This window comes from Rhamphochromis sp. 'chilingali' (assembly GCF_963969265.1).
Source record: "Rhamphochromis sp. 'chilingali' genome assembly, chromosome: 2".
NCBI classification, from domain to species: Eukaryota; Metazoa; Chordata; class Actinopteri; order Cichliformes; family Cichlidae; genus Rhamphochromis; species Rhamphochromis sp. 'chilingali'.
The window spans coordinates 6,565,870-6,580,701 of record NC_137930.1 but is presented as its reverse complement, the minus strand read 5'-3'; the positions used below and the strand labels follow the sequence as shown (position 1 = coordinate 6,580,701).

Here is a 14,832-nt window from a genome sequence, read left to right as displayed (position 1 = left end):
AACATAAGAAAATAAAGTTTATTTGTTGAGATTATCATTTATTTTGAACTGTGATTCATCGAAAAATAGAGTTCACGAATGAAAATATGGCGCTGGGAAGGAGAATAATACGTGCCCTTTAAAAATAAAGCATATTCAATCAATATCTTCTACTTTCAGCTGCTTCCTTTAGGGATCATCTCAGTGGATCATCTGCCTCCATCTCACCCTAACTGTAGCATCCTCCTCTGTCACACCAACGCTCTGCATGTCCTCCTTCAGTTCATGAATCTTCTTTTTGGGCTTCCTCTTATCCTGCTGTTATTAGGAGGCCTATATTCACTATCCCTCCTTTGCACACGTCCAAAACCCTCTAAAACTTGTCTCTCTAACTTTGTGTACAGGCTCAATATATAAATTGGTCAAATCTAAGAAAAGTTATGACTTGGCACTTGACTCTGATTTATATATAAAAATGCTGGAAAAAAATAAGGTAACTGTGTAGCCCACATCTTTTTTGTGCTCATAATGCATTTTTGCTCACAAGTACAGGAGGAAACTACATGAGATTTTCAAGAATGAAAAACACATTTGAAACAACCAAAATAACCTTATCAATTTGAAACACTTTTTCCAAACAACTTTGTTATATAGCCAACTTTGAGCTTGAATATAAGAGAATATTTCAAAAGCAAAAATGCATCACTTTAATGTCTGAAATGCAGTGGAAGAGAAACGAGCATTGATTTGCTGCATGCCTTATCTGTTTTCTGATAATTCAGTGGAAAAAAGAGATTATAGCAACTGAATGATCTGCCTTTTACTTATATTTTGATAACAGACTTATTCCTCTAGCTTTCATTTCTTTCATGGTCGAATAATTGGCTAATATAAAATATCAGATTCTATTTACTCAAAGAATTAAAACCATGATATTGCTGAGTGAGTCAGGGCTATATGTATATACGTAGCTTGTACCGATCAACTTTTACCATTTGCTGATGACATGAGCCACATGCTCAGTCCTGATAATCATGATGTCATAAAAATAAGATTTTCCCAACACCAACTTAGAGCAAAACACGTTGCGACAAAATATCATTGATTTGGAAACTTGAACAACTGTTGTTTTCACAAAGGAGATTTGCCAGAAAACTTCCAATTGCCAGAGTTTTCAACAAACCCACAGGCATCACATCCTGTCACCACGGCAACTCTTCTGATGGTCTAATTCACACATCTCTGGAATTACTCAGTTCAGTGTTTCAGCCAGTGATGTTGTTGACAATAAGACATCGCTCTCTCTGAGACAGTCCAAGGAACCCACAGCCCATCACACCCAAATCAAACAAAGCTTACTGCTCCAGGTTTACATAGAATTTGAATTTTTAATTATGGTTTGAGTTTCTTTTGAAGTTGATTTGGTTATTTTTTTAACTGTTTCTCAGCCCTGAAATTTTTATGTTGCAATGATTTTTCAGTGAGCTTTAGTGATTTCCCCCGCTGACACAGCAAAAAGCTGTCACTACAACTTTTCATGTATGACATGTAGTTATTTGAGCCGCAAGCCGTAGTTTCTGTAACTTTTAAGGTTTTCGTCTTCTTCTTTTGGTGCTAATATTTCCATCCTTTGAACCAAAAAGCAAAGCTCCTAATCTACCCACATAAACTATCATCAACTATCAAAAGAAAACTCACAGCACTAGAGCACTCGTCGTTTCGAAGTGATCTTCAAACCTCAGTAGATGAAAACTCTTGGCTTTACAGGGTTTTGTTTATATCTTGAGACTGTAGTAAACATGACTTGATTGCATTTCTTTTTTTGTAGGGAAACTGTCAAATCATATCAGATTACTTTAATAATGGTGAGCCACCCACATTTCCCCTCCTTTTCCGCATCTTCAAAGCATCATCCAGACTCAACTGCTGCATGTTATGAAGAGAGCTCTGAGGAGAAAGGTTTTCATATTTCTGCCTTGTTAGGACTTTTATCTTTCAATAGAGTGAGGAGCCTGTATACTAATAACTGTGGATGTAGGATATGTGTTTGTGTATGTGTGTGTTTGTCTGTTTTCCACACCAGGTCACTAAGGTCCTTCTGTATCTCTGATGAGCTCAGCCTGAATCTGTTCTTTAATCTTTACGAACTCCTGAAAAAAATCTTTTAGTGTTGGGAGACGTTTCCCCCGAGAGCTGAGCTAGACAGAGAGATGGATAGCGATGAGAGAAAGTGAGTGTGCATGGGGGAAGATGGGGGGGTTGATCACTTTGTTGATCGGGTTTACACTTAAACATCTCCCTCCTCTCTCCAATTCTGCCCTTCAGCCATCTGTTCATCACATTGTCACCTCACATTGACCTCCTGCCTGATCTTTCCATCAGTATTCCAAAGCCGTTAGTGGAAGGACTCCAGGAAGGGGATGAGGCCACAATTCATCTGCTTGCTCAGTGATGGCACGGGTCTGACTGCACTGAATCTGTTTGACAGCAGAGTTTAAACTCTTGTGTCCTGATTCTCTGAGAAACGAGAGAAAATGCTTTTTCACTGATTATAAAACTAGACTATTTAAAGTATGGCCAGCCTTTAAAAACACAGTTCTTGTTAACGTTGTGCTTCTCAGAATACTAAAACAAATACATTCATAGAAAAAGAAATTGATCATTTCTAGATTGATTTTTGCTTTGCCTGCTGTGAGGCCCAAACATGTTGGTGGGTTTATTCAACCTTCACACTTGTCCCTGATTCCTGCTGGACTGTTTGACCTCACATGGGGTTTTGGACCCCCCTGTGTTTAGCCAGCACCACAGGCAGGCAGTGGTGAATCCTGACATCACAATAACTCCCCGTATTAACGACTTGTATTAACAAGTTTTCGGTATAGGCTGCTACAGCAATTAGATGGACTGCAAATAATTCCCATTCAGAAATTTATAGTAAAACATGGTTTATATAGTTCCTTTTGGTTATTCCCTGAGTTCACCAGATCCACCATAGTGCAGTCAAGGATCGTCTTCAGTTACGATCCTCGCTGTAATGTGCTTCGTGTAACACACAGCTCAAAAACAACACTTAATTTCTCATTAATACAATGGGCATTTAAATTGGCCAGAGGTCCCCAAAAAACATAATGATGGCATTAGAGTTGTGGAGTTAAGTGTATGAAATGAACTTACCCACTTTGACATGCCCTCCAGCGTTTTTCTTACCCTTTAAATTACTAAGTTGAACTCAATTTACAGACATGTTTTTTGCTTTCACTTCCACTTTAAACAAACCAACAAATGCAGCCTTATATAATTAAAAATTTATTCCTGGTGCACCCAATGCGATTCATAGTCGCTTATCTGCAAACTGTAACATAATTACTCTTGTACAAAACGATGTTTCGTCAAACGTTTAATAAAAAAGAACAAGCACTGAATGGTTAATTCATATTTTTATGGATTCGCTCTCATCCTTGTTCATCAATTAACAGCTTCCTATTTGCAAACATAAATACATCATTATGTAACTTATGCCTTACATTTTATTGGATTGTTTCCTGCACATACACAGTTTTTGCTTATAGTTGAATAAATGCTCAGAGTAGAACTGAACAGGATAATTGATTCTTGATCTTTTCATCTAAGTTGAGTTTCCTCTCCTTACTTCTGTGTTGTTTGTTATTGTTCTATCGAGCATTTATCATGCAGTGAAATTGATATTTTTGTGTGAATAGTTGCACAGTTGTATGTATTGGTTTTGCCACCTGGGGCTCTCCCCACATGAATCGAAACAGCATACCAAAGATTCAGCGGGGAGCGCCAACGAAAGCCTCCCAGAAGAAGAGTGAGCAGACATTAGAAGTATGATTAATAAGAAACCTGAAGAGAAGAGAGATGAAGGAAAAGGAAATGCCAGACAGGAGTATAGAAGGCTGGAAACTGTAGCAAAAATGCAGACTGTGTGCATCAGTGATTTTTTTTCTTCATTTTTTTGCTTAAAGGTCAGCGGATGTGTAACCCATAAGTAAAACTTTCTCACTAACAGAAATGCTCACTTCTGCAGTATTCACAAGTGCCAGTGTGGTGTTAGAATCATCTTTCAATGAGCCACACGGAAGGAAGAAGGCAGACTGCCCCTAATTTCAAAAGGTGTTGAACACAACCTGCACAAAGGTGACGTAAAAACCTGAGAACAAAGAAAAACCAAAGAAAAACAAGAGAAATGACAAATAGGAAGCCTGAACTAAACTCAATGGGGAATGCAAAAATAAGAGGTAGTTCAGTAGACAGCCTATGGGGCTGCAGAGAACGGACAAAAAACGCACTAGGAAGAGAAAGGTAATAAAGAAGAGGTGGATGCCCTAAACTTCAAAATAAAACCTGAAAGGGAGCCAAGAATGAACAAAGACCCAACATGGAAGACAAGAGAAAGGAAAAACCTTCAGCAACATAAAGGGAGAAAGAGACTGTTGATCATTAGAAAGGCCGTAACATAATTGCTGCAGGAGTCCAGACTTAAAAGGTCACTCCCATTAAAAAAAATTAAAATGTTTTATTCACGTAAAACATATGACAAAGACTGACACTATTGTGCCACCTGCCTGTAAGGCGTGTTAATAATTGTGGTACGCAGAGAACAGCAGAACTACACGTGTTAACTAAACAGGTGACGTTGAAAAAATGTCATCATTCAGCTACCGACAGTAGTTTTAGCGTTTTGCATAAATTGTCCAGCAGATACGTTGCAACAGTTTTCATCCGGTGCCTATAGTGTGTATTCTACCATATAGCCCCTATTTGTACACTGCTGGAATGTTGTATTTGGTCATCTTTGACCTTTTTAGGACCAGCGGGAAAAGCAGCAACAGTGTTACAACTTGTTTCCACCCACACATCTCTAGTGCTCTTTTCTGAGCTTGCACTGGCCTGAAATTGACAAAATTTCGCAACTAAATTGAATAAACATGCAGACTTGATTGCACTGAAGATGTACGTCTAGTAGAGGGAGGATATTATAAAGTGAGGAAAGTGTAGCTGGAGGCAAGTTAAAATGTATCTTTTCATATTATCAGATATATTGTTGTTTATACATTTAACCAACTGATAATTAATGCCAGTCAAACTATTAACACATTTACTTTAAATCTGTCAAGGGCGCCTAAATAATAGTCAGCATATTTCACTTTAGTTTTTCAATTTCATGCCCAGGCAGTCAACCCGTGTTGCAGGGTATATTGCACCATTCAGCCTGTGTAAGATTTATAGGAGCAATATAACCGATAACTCCTACTTAATATCGTCCGTCCCTCCTCTGTCTCCACCGTCACTGTTGTTCAGCTCACTTTCTTTCGGTTTATGTCTCTCTACAATATGAGGTGGAGTCGCTGTGAAATTCCTGCTACTGTGAGACATTATTTAGGATAATAATGGATGTATGCTGTGTAATTGCATAATATCTGCAGAACCTTAGGCTTCATGACTGAAGCTTGATTACCTCCGTGTGTAGGGGGGAAGCTTGTATAATTTCAGTCCCATAATGCACAATCAAGTTGGTTCATTTTCTCAGGACAATCTATGCAATCAACATGTGTTGCTTTTATGAGGTTCTTGATGTGTGTGATTTTTGGCCTTTGAAAATCATATTTGTGGGGCTGTGGGGGGATTTGAACACACACAAAACAAATCTTTTTTTGTTTTTCTCAAATTCTGCACCACTTCTCTGTGTCTCTGTTGAAGCCTCGCTGGAGAGTACAAAACTATCCCTGGTTAGGAAGAGGTTAATGCAAAGCAGTAACATACTGTCCATTCGGTTTCTGCTAGACCCTTTTTTTAATGTATGAAAGAGGTATGAAAAATGGCTGCATTTAGTGTCAACGTTATGGATATCGAGTGGAAAGGTTAGAGGGAAAAATCCAAATCCCCAAATTGAAATCTGAATACCTACCTAACGAGCAGATATTAAAACCAAGACACTAAAATCAGACATTAAAGAAAAGACCCACAAACTTAATGCAAGTAATTACATTTTATAATTTAAAAGCCTCTGTATCCGATCGACACAATTTCCATTAAAATGTAGTCGTTCTGGTTTTTTTAGTCAGAGAAAAAATATGAAGCTTATAACTTATAACTAATCCAGTGATTTATTTTATGTGCAAGCAATACAAACATGAATTATTGAAAAAGCACTGCAAAGTCACAGGACTCAAGATCATCAAGGCAGTTCTCATTCTTTTTCCTGTCCTTCAAAATTTGACCAGGAAGATTTTCTGGTTTTCTGGCAGAGGAAGAAAATCAGAGTTACTGTAATCAAATATTTAAATGCAATTTGAAATTTGACATTGGTATTCATTACTCTGTACTTGTTAACAATGACCTTTTGTCAACAATATGCCTAATTATATATATTTTTTATTTATTTGCCTCTCAAGTCAAGGGTAGTGTGTCTTAAATGATGTGTCTCATTCTTTTTGGCAACTGGTTCCTTCGAGTACATTTATTATATGTATGTAAAGCCATTGATGAGCAAAACTATAGTGATTTAGTTAATTATAAATAAAATTTATATAATACATAAACATTGTTTATTCAATTATCTGTTTGTCTGGAGAGATAATCAACCTTCTTATCCTCTCATAATAAACTACATAAAGCAGTTATGCTTCTTAACTTTTTGATATCTTTTTTTGGCTTTTTCTGGCAAGTTATGCTCTTTAGAAGGGTCTTGTGAATTATTCCAGTTAATGATCACCTTGGTCAGAACAGTTTCTTTAAAATGTCACTTGCAGGTTGTGTGAGAGCTTCGTTAACCATAACCATGTGTTGATCTGTTCTGACCTGTTCCTGCCTACGAAGATGTCCTTTTATGCTGCACTGAACCATTTCACAGACCAATAGTTTAGCTGTGTGAAAACACACCCAGTGTGAGATAGATGCCCTTCCAGAGACCAAGACATTGGAAAAGTAAGTTTAGCGAGTTTTATTGGGAAGAACAAGTTTATCAAGGATAAAACGTGTCTTAACTCGTAGTTTGCAAATGTAATGGCAGCAGCTTGGTGTTCGTGATAGTCAATTTTTCATCTATGAAAAGCTGTACTAAATATATAAGAGCATAGGAATGATTTCGAACTCTATATAACTGTTGCAAATCTATTGCAAAAGTGTTGTAAGACCATCATGCCTTAGTGTTCCTCCAACAATTTCTTCATCCTATTTTCCTGTCCTTTTCCTCAGAGATTCAATAGCAGTGCCAGAGCACACAGAGTTTTATCTGTGCAGTGTGAGTAATGCAGTTCCTTTCTCCTAAAGAGAAATGTAAATAGTACTGGTAAAACAGCCTATTTTCACTGGGGGAGTTTCATTTGCAGCCAGTATTAGCTCATAACTTAGAACCGGGCTTCATCTAAAATCCATGGAAAGATCTATATTCCTTCTCTGACTGTAATCCCTGCTCTCTCTTCTTCATGTCCATGGGCATGATTGCTGTGATACATTTCATATTGCAGCAGGATGACTGTATCATGGGGTTTGGAGAATAGGACGTTGCTCCTGTGAAAAGATGTGTACTCCCTGTCTAACCTCGGGGAGCCCATCACCCTCCCCCTTCCGCTGAAGATTAAATGGATCATGTAGTGGAAAAAACACTTCGGTCACCTATTAACCATCTACTACTCTTATTGCACTCCTCCCACAATCAAACTTTCTCTCTGTTTTCTTTCACTTTTCTTCTGCTTCTTTGCCTTTCTCACTACATGTCTCTCTGTGTCTCCAGGGCAAGTATTGTCCAGAAGAGAGTCATCTATTTCCAGGATGAAGGCTCTCTCACCGTTCAACTGTGCGAGAAAGGTAATAACAGCTGCCCATCCAGTCTTTCTTTTCATTCTTGATTGCGTATCATGTTGCTAGTGTCCTGTGCTCTACGTGTAGTTTACCCCCCCTCCGTCTTTGGAGCACATTACCTCCCTTTATTTCATACTATATTTAAAAAAATCTCAAACCAACAAAGCCAGCTGGGGAAAATTGTGAGGACAACAAATCCTGGATGTCATGGGAATTTAAATATTGCTTTCTGTTTCGCTGCAGAGCCCAGCCACTGCTTTCATGCTACCTGTGATTTCATTGCAGAGAAAAATGGCACTCTAGCTTCCTAAAGCTCACAGCCAGCCTGATAAACACTGCGCTCTTGCGAGACAATAAGGCGTCAGGACTCTCTCAGCTCTGATGCACACATTTATTGTACAATAAAAAAAGAGAGCCTGGACGAGTGGTTTCTCAAACTTAATCTCAGGGGAATTTTACTTTCATAAAATCCTCCTTACCTCTCCAAAATCTAATTTTCCAGGCTATTATGCAAGCCAATCAAGCCGCCCTGTTTCAATTTGCTGACGTAAGTTAGGTCTTGTGAGTCATCCTGCTGCTATAACTTAGATGTCAAGTGAGGCTTTCTTTTTTTAATAATTTGGTGATTCATAAATATTCAAGAAATCCCCTTGACCTACCTTTGCAAAACATTGGTCCTGGGCAAAATCTGAATATTTATAAGCCTGAGTTAAAGCTAATGTGTCATTTTAATACCGGTTTATTCCGGGGATGTAATTTTGTGTCATTCTCGGTGATTCCAAATTGTCAGTTGCCAGGTAATTTATGCAGGTGTGCATTTATATCAAACCTTGCACCTCGGTGTGTCTGTTTGTTTACTCCAGAAATGTGTTTTTTAGGATTAATCAGGGCCCTGCGTCCCGATTAACCTTAAATTTTTACACCCGAGTGTCATTTTGTTTGTGCTGTCATCGTCGCATTCTGTCTCCTCGTAGAGGGTGAAGCTACACAAGCTCCTGCCATTGAGTGCTGTGCCTGTGGAACCGCCAAGTACAGACTCACCTTTTATGGAAACTGGTCGGAGAAAGTACATCCTAAAGATTATCCAAGTGAGTTCAGCTTCTCAACATCTTCTGACTGATGCATACATGTACACAGTGCACTGTGGTACCTGGAAATGCTCTGTAGGTCTGCATGAAAAATGTATAAAAGTATTGTAAGATGGCAGCGTGATGACAGAAACGATAAAAAAACTGTTTGATAATTTGACATTTTGACATTTTTTTAAGTTCAGCTCATAGTAAATAAATAAGTGAATAAATAGGTGGAAGGTGCTGGGTTTGAATCCAGTTTACATGTTCTGCTTGATAAAAATCACTTTTAGCTAGGTAGGTAGAATTAGCGCTTTCTTCATCTTGATGTCTGAAATGTGATTGATGTGTAGCCCAGATGGCAGCCACTGAGGATATGAAGTGTATAGCATTCCTATAACTCAGCTTTAGGATATGCTTGCCTTATACACTCACAACTTGGCAAGTGTAAGTACACTGGTATAGACACAACAAACAAGTCTGTGTTCTATGAAGGTTTAGATGACATATGTCTATATAGTATTTGGCTTATAAAGGTTTCCTCGTGGTAAATGACGAGATTTCACTAAGTCTCTGTACACAGTCCAACACATAACGCGTGTACAACTGTAACTTAACCAATTGTGGTAACTTCTGGTAACTGAAACTGCTAGTAGAAATAAATTAAAGATGTTAAACATGAACACAGAGTCAGGATGAGTGAATGAAAGAACTGAAACAAAAGTTTTCTTTTAAAAAAATCATAAACATGTTGTCATAAGCTTCAGTGAGTTAAGAGTGTTCCTGACTTCCTGTGTTGTAGGACGTGCCAACCACTGGTCAGCTCTGATTGGTGCATCCCATTCCAGAAGTTATGTGCTGTGGGAGTACGGAGGCTATGCCAGTGAGGGAGTCCGTCAGGTGGCTGAGTTTGGCTCCCCCATCAAGATGGAAGAAGAGATTCGACAGAAGGTAGGATTACCATCATACGGATTCTCTGTGGGTTCTCACCCACTCCGTTTTTGAAGTGTCAGTGTTATTTTCCTATCTTTTCATATGATCCTTTCCCATCATGTTGGATTAAAAGTTCTAGTGGCACGACACATCAAAAGTATAAATAAAAACCACCAATTCTAGACCATAACAGTGTATATGGTATAATCATCATTTGAGGCGCTCAGGTTCGAGGGTTATTACAACATACTGTGAGATTAATGACAGGTTGCTCGAAGAACAAGCTGAAATATTGCTCACACACACCAACACGCACGCTGAGCAAACACGCATTTTCAAAGCTGCAGCTGATGAACGTGCAGCACCACAGTGACACTCCCATCTCCACATCATGTCTCGGCATTATTATCTATGATCTTTCTGCTTATTAAAACAGATGCATATTGACAGCTTTTAATGCTAGCCACTGCATGAAATCAGATTCCTTTGGAAACCATCAGCAAACTTCTTTTGACTGAACTATGCCTTTAGGGGATCGGATATTTTTGGAAGGCATTCACTGGATAGCACACTGGGAGGACGAGCTGTTGTCTCAGCTCTTCTTCTTCGTGTGTGCGTGTGGCAAAACTGAAACATAGCGCAGATAGAGAAGAGTGCATAACAGGACACAGCTGACAGGTTTGCTTGAGCATGTGTGTGTGTGTGTGTGTGTGTGTGTGTGTGTGTAACCCAAATGCTTGGATGTCTGTCAATATAATATATAATTTCCTATAGCTATATGCTGGACTACCAAAAGGCATTTTTTTCATACATTTATGTACTGCAATTCTTAAAGGAACAGTGATTTTTACATCTTGGGATTAGTCCCAGCAACTATAAGGTGGCGTGGAAGGATTCAACTGCAAATTGCATAGCTTCATCCTGAATTAGAATTCAACCTGCCGTCTATAAATGATATTCATTCATTCACTTGGAGTTTACTTGCTGCAATACGTGACTGAGAACTGCATTTCAGACATTTATAATCAGCACAAGACCTTATTTTTATCCTCAATTTTTCCATTCATCATGTAAAATCTTATATGGATGAATTTGTGAATAAAAGGTTCTGAAAACCAGCCTATAAAAGCCAAAATCTTTACCCAATCATATACAGACCAGATCATATTCAGACTTTTGTTTTTAGATTTTTTAGTTTCCGTTCTGATGACTCGTGCTTGTGTCTCTGCAGTCCACAGTGTTTCTGCTCTGTTGTGTCAAAACAAGTATTTAGCTTTGATTTAGTAAAGTATAGCTGAAATGTAGAAAAAGGGTAGTGTTTAGAAAAAAGACTTTTTAAATCACTGAATTTCTCAGAAATCAGGGGCTCTGTGGCTACAGCAGCAAAATTAAGCAAAAATTTGTGAATAAAATGTAGTTATTTGGAAGTTAGACTCTTTAATTACTCAAGAGATTCCTGGAGATTTCTTCCTGTTAAAAGGGAGTTTTTCCTTCCCACTGTTGCCAAACTGCATGCTGATAGGGGGTCATATGATTGTTGGGTTCTTCTCTGTATGTAGGGTTAAAAAGCAAATGCAAAAGTGTCTGATGAGTCCTTCTGCCTTACATGCTGGGACATTAAGGGTATTATTGGTCACAGACTTTCAAGCGCAAGAGAAAAGTAAAAGTTGAGTTCTTTTTATCTTATAACGTCAATAAAATTACATCATCTCGCTGCATCCCCCGCAGGGGTCCATCGACCACTCCTGGATGAACGAGTGCAGCAGCAGGTTGGGTCATTGTAAGGCACTAATGGTAACAAAGCCCAAAGGCTCCCTTGCAGGATCCTGCAAGCGCTGAACCCCCAGTCTAGATTAATTCTTCTTACCATGAAATTCCATTTAAGCTCCTGGTACAAGTAACTGTTGTGTTGGCTACACAGGTAGCTAACTGCTGCTGAATGTAAAGATTTAAAGTGGATTGCATGTGGTGGAAATCTGATACATTTGATTCTGACTCTGGTGAAAGGACCTAAAAATCTCGTTTTCCATTTCCCTGTTCTGTTTTTTATTTCTTATTTTGGTTGGGGAATATAGCCTCAGTTGCAGCGTCATTTGCCAATAATCATTATGCAGTAACAGAGGATGAGAAAACAGGATTAATGTTAAGAATATAACTTTATGTAATTATAACTAAAGTGCATTAAAGTTACATAAGCAATCCTGCTCTAAGGAGAATAGCTGGAGCCCATCGTTCTCTGTCCAGCACCACTACTATGAACACAATGCCCTTTCTTCCCCTTGCCTGCAATGCAGGTGTGACTGTTTAGGAATTTTGTGAAGGCTTCTCTTCGCAAAAAATGAATTAATAAATACAATTTTTAAATAATACAATGATATAGTTCTAGTTTATTTCAGCCGTTTCTTTCATTAATTCCTGTCTCCCTGTTTGCTTTCCAGAAATATAGAAGGAGCAAAGAGCTGATTTGTAAGACCTGATTATAGGATATTTCCAAACTTTAAGGGAATGTCAAACTGAATTTTCAGGTCTAAAGCACAGAATCACACGATGTACTGTGGAAACAAAATAAGGTTATAATAAACAGATGTCATAACAGGTAGACTGGGGAAAAATAAAATGATGTCAGTGATTGCACATAGCAAAAACGTTGGACTGCATTAAAAGAGCCTATTTTGCTGTATACCACTAACACTTTATAACGTGCATTTATTTTACACAGAAATATTCAATATAAATAGTATAAGCTCTCTTGTCCATCTCTCAAAAGAGCTGGCAGTCATTTTAGTTTACACAGTGTTTCAGTTTACATTAACATTAATGTTCAGTATGTTAGTGTGTTATAAAACTGTGATTACTGTGATAGTGCATTTTAGTCTTCTGATTAAAATGTTACATTAATGTTGCTTGTGTGAACTGCTTTGACCTAAAGTATATGGATGTCTCTGCGTGTTTTCTTTCTGCCTCACGCTGTTTCTGTGGGCACTGATAGGTGCGTCCTGGCCATTTGCGAGGGAACAATAGCGTGGTGCTGGTGGGCTGTCAGTGTGGTGTGTGCCTGTCAGTTTAGGTTTGGGCTGTTGTGTGGAGACATTATAAGCTGACAGACAGCCCTAACTCCTCTCTTGGCTGGCTCTGTCTGTCTCTGGGGCTAATAACCACCCTGAGACAATGAAAACTTCAGCCTGTCTCATGGTAGAATGAGATGGCTTGATTGTGTACTGTAGACTGGAATGTTAGCTATTGAGCTGTTGGATGAAACAGCCCGATTGTACACTGGAATGTCAGCTATCAAGTTGCTGGACTTTGTACCAAGTCTTAAAAACTTTTTCTAATACGCCCATGATTCAAAAGGTTGTTTTTATTTTAATCGGTATGTCCTGTTCATGTGAAAATGTACTGTAGACCTGCAGTGTTTCAGTCTTTCAATATGCTAGGCTGGCTTATTTTTATTTATCTAAGATTTTTATATTCATATCCGTTAAGATACACTAAACCTATAACATATATAAGTTAAAAAATATATAAATACAGTATCAACCCAGTAGTTCAAAAATACAAAAAATGAAAATAGTCATATACAGTAAGAATATATTATAATTGTACTAGTAATGTATACTAGTAAATTTAATAATATGGTATAAATTTATGGAAATGTCATTTGGTTTCTGTACCTTTGTCTCTCATTTCTAAAGAGTTTAAAAGATCTGTAGAGTTATTTGGAGGAACAGATGCTAAATGCCTTTATTTACAGTGTTAACACAAAGCTGACATTTCCACTTGGATTTAAAAGTGTTTCCATACTTGTGTTATATGATTCAGTGAATTCAGGAACACATTATCAACATTTTCTTTATTTTGCCTTCCCCAAATGATGACTTGCCTTTGTTAGCTGGTCTTTCAAGCATGCAGTGGTTGAAGTTGCAGTGTGTTACACTTTGTTGACTGCCCATGGTTCATATCATCATCCTGTTTGAAAGCTACTTTTGCGCTGTTTTGGACTGGCAGCGTGTCAGTCGTATCCTGCTCCTCATCCAGTGTGAGCTTGGATAGCTGAGACAGAGCGGCTACACTACTTCAATAAGTGGCAGTGAAACGGATATTTATGTATTGTACAGTATTTAAAATTGATTCCAAAGGAAAAGTCCACAATATGTGCTGAATGCCAAGTGTCTGTTTCTGGTTTTGGCTTTTTTCAGCATCACAAACCTAAATCTGAAGTGCTGTAAACAGCAAATCATCAGCAAATGATCAGGATCTGGTACAGTTTTGTTTTGGTTTTTTTGGAAAACTTCTAATGCTCTCATTTATATGTGCACTGACTAAGATGAATTTTTATGTAGTTTTAAATGCACCTACTGACTGCCTCAAAATAGCAGCTTGAAATGTGTTTTGATGTTACACTGACGCATAAGAGGGAGAATGGCACCTCTTTCATGTTGCTCTTTTGTTGTTGTACTTTGCTTGAGGTTGTCGATTCGCTAGTTTTTAATCATAAGCCAAGTCAGCCCATTTTTACACTGCTAGAGATGTTGATGAAAAGAAAGAACATCTGCTTTACTCAGCTTGGAACGGAATTTTGTGATACTGGCGTTTACTATACATGTTAAACTGCAGATAAGTATGAATGACATTTTTCCTTCTTTTCAGTTTGAAAGAATGATTTCATATCCTAGTAATATCCTAAAGGTGAACGGTAAAGAGTAAATTGCTATGGACAGTAAACTGATGATTTTGAGTTTGTTGCATGAGCTGTGTTCCAGATACAGCATCCTTGGCCCCTCAACAATCCTGGCCTTTATTGACATGACACCATCACACAGTTGCTGCAACTTTTCTGTAAATCTTCCATATCATCCATGAGGAGCTCTATTGAATAGAGATCTGGTGACTGTGGGAACCATTTGAATACAGTGACCTCATTGTCCAAAGAACCAGTCTGAGATGCTTTGAGCTTTGCGACATGGCACATTATCCTGCTTGAAGCTGCAATCTCAAAAAATGTGCTTGGTACCAAAATACCAATACC

General features: G+C 38.2%; 1 protein-coding gene across 1 annotated transcript in view; it reads left to right on the top strand.

The window, feature by feature from the left end:
• Positions 1-14,832, top strand: part of spon1b (spondin 1b) — a 122,836-nt gene that overhangs the window by 26,696 nt on the left and 81,308 nt on the right. Inside the window, exons 4-6 of the mRNA XM_080876651.1 lie at positions 7,736-7,809; positions 8,778-8,891; positions 9,676-9,824. Of these exons, the coding sequence (XP_080732777.1) occupies positions 7,736-7,809; positions 8,778-8,891; positions 9,676-9,824 (337 nt within the window). The remainder of the gene's footprint in view (positions 1-7,735; positions 7,810-8,777; positions 8,892-9,675; positions 9,825-14,832) is intronic.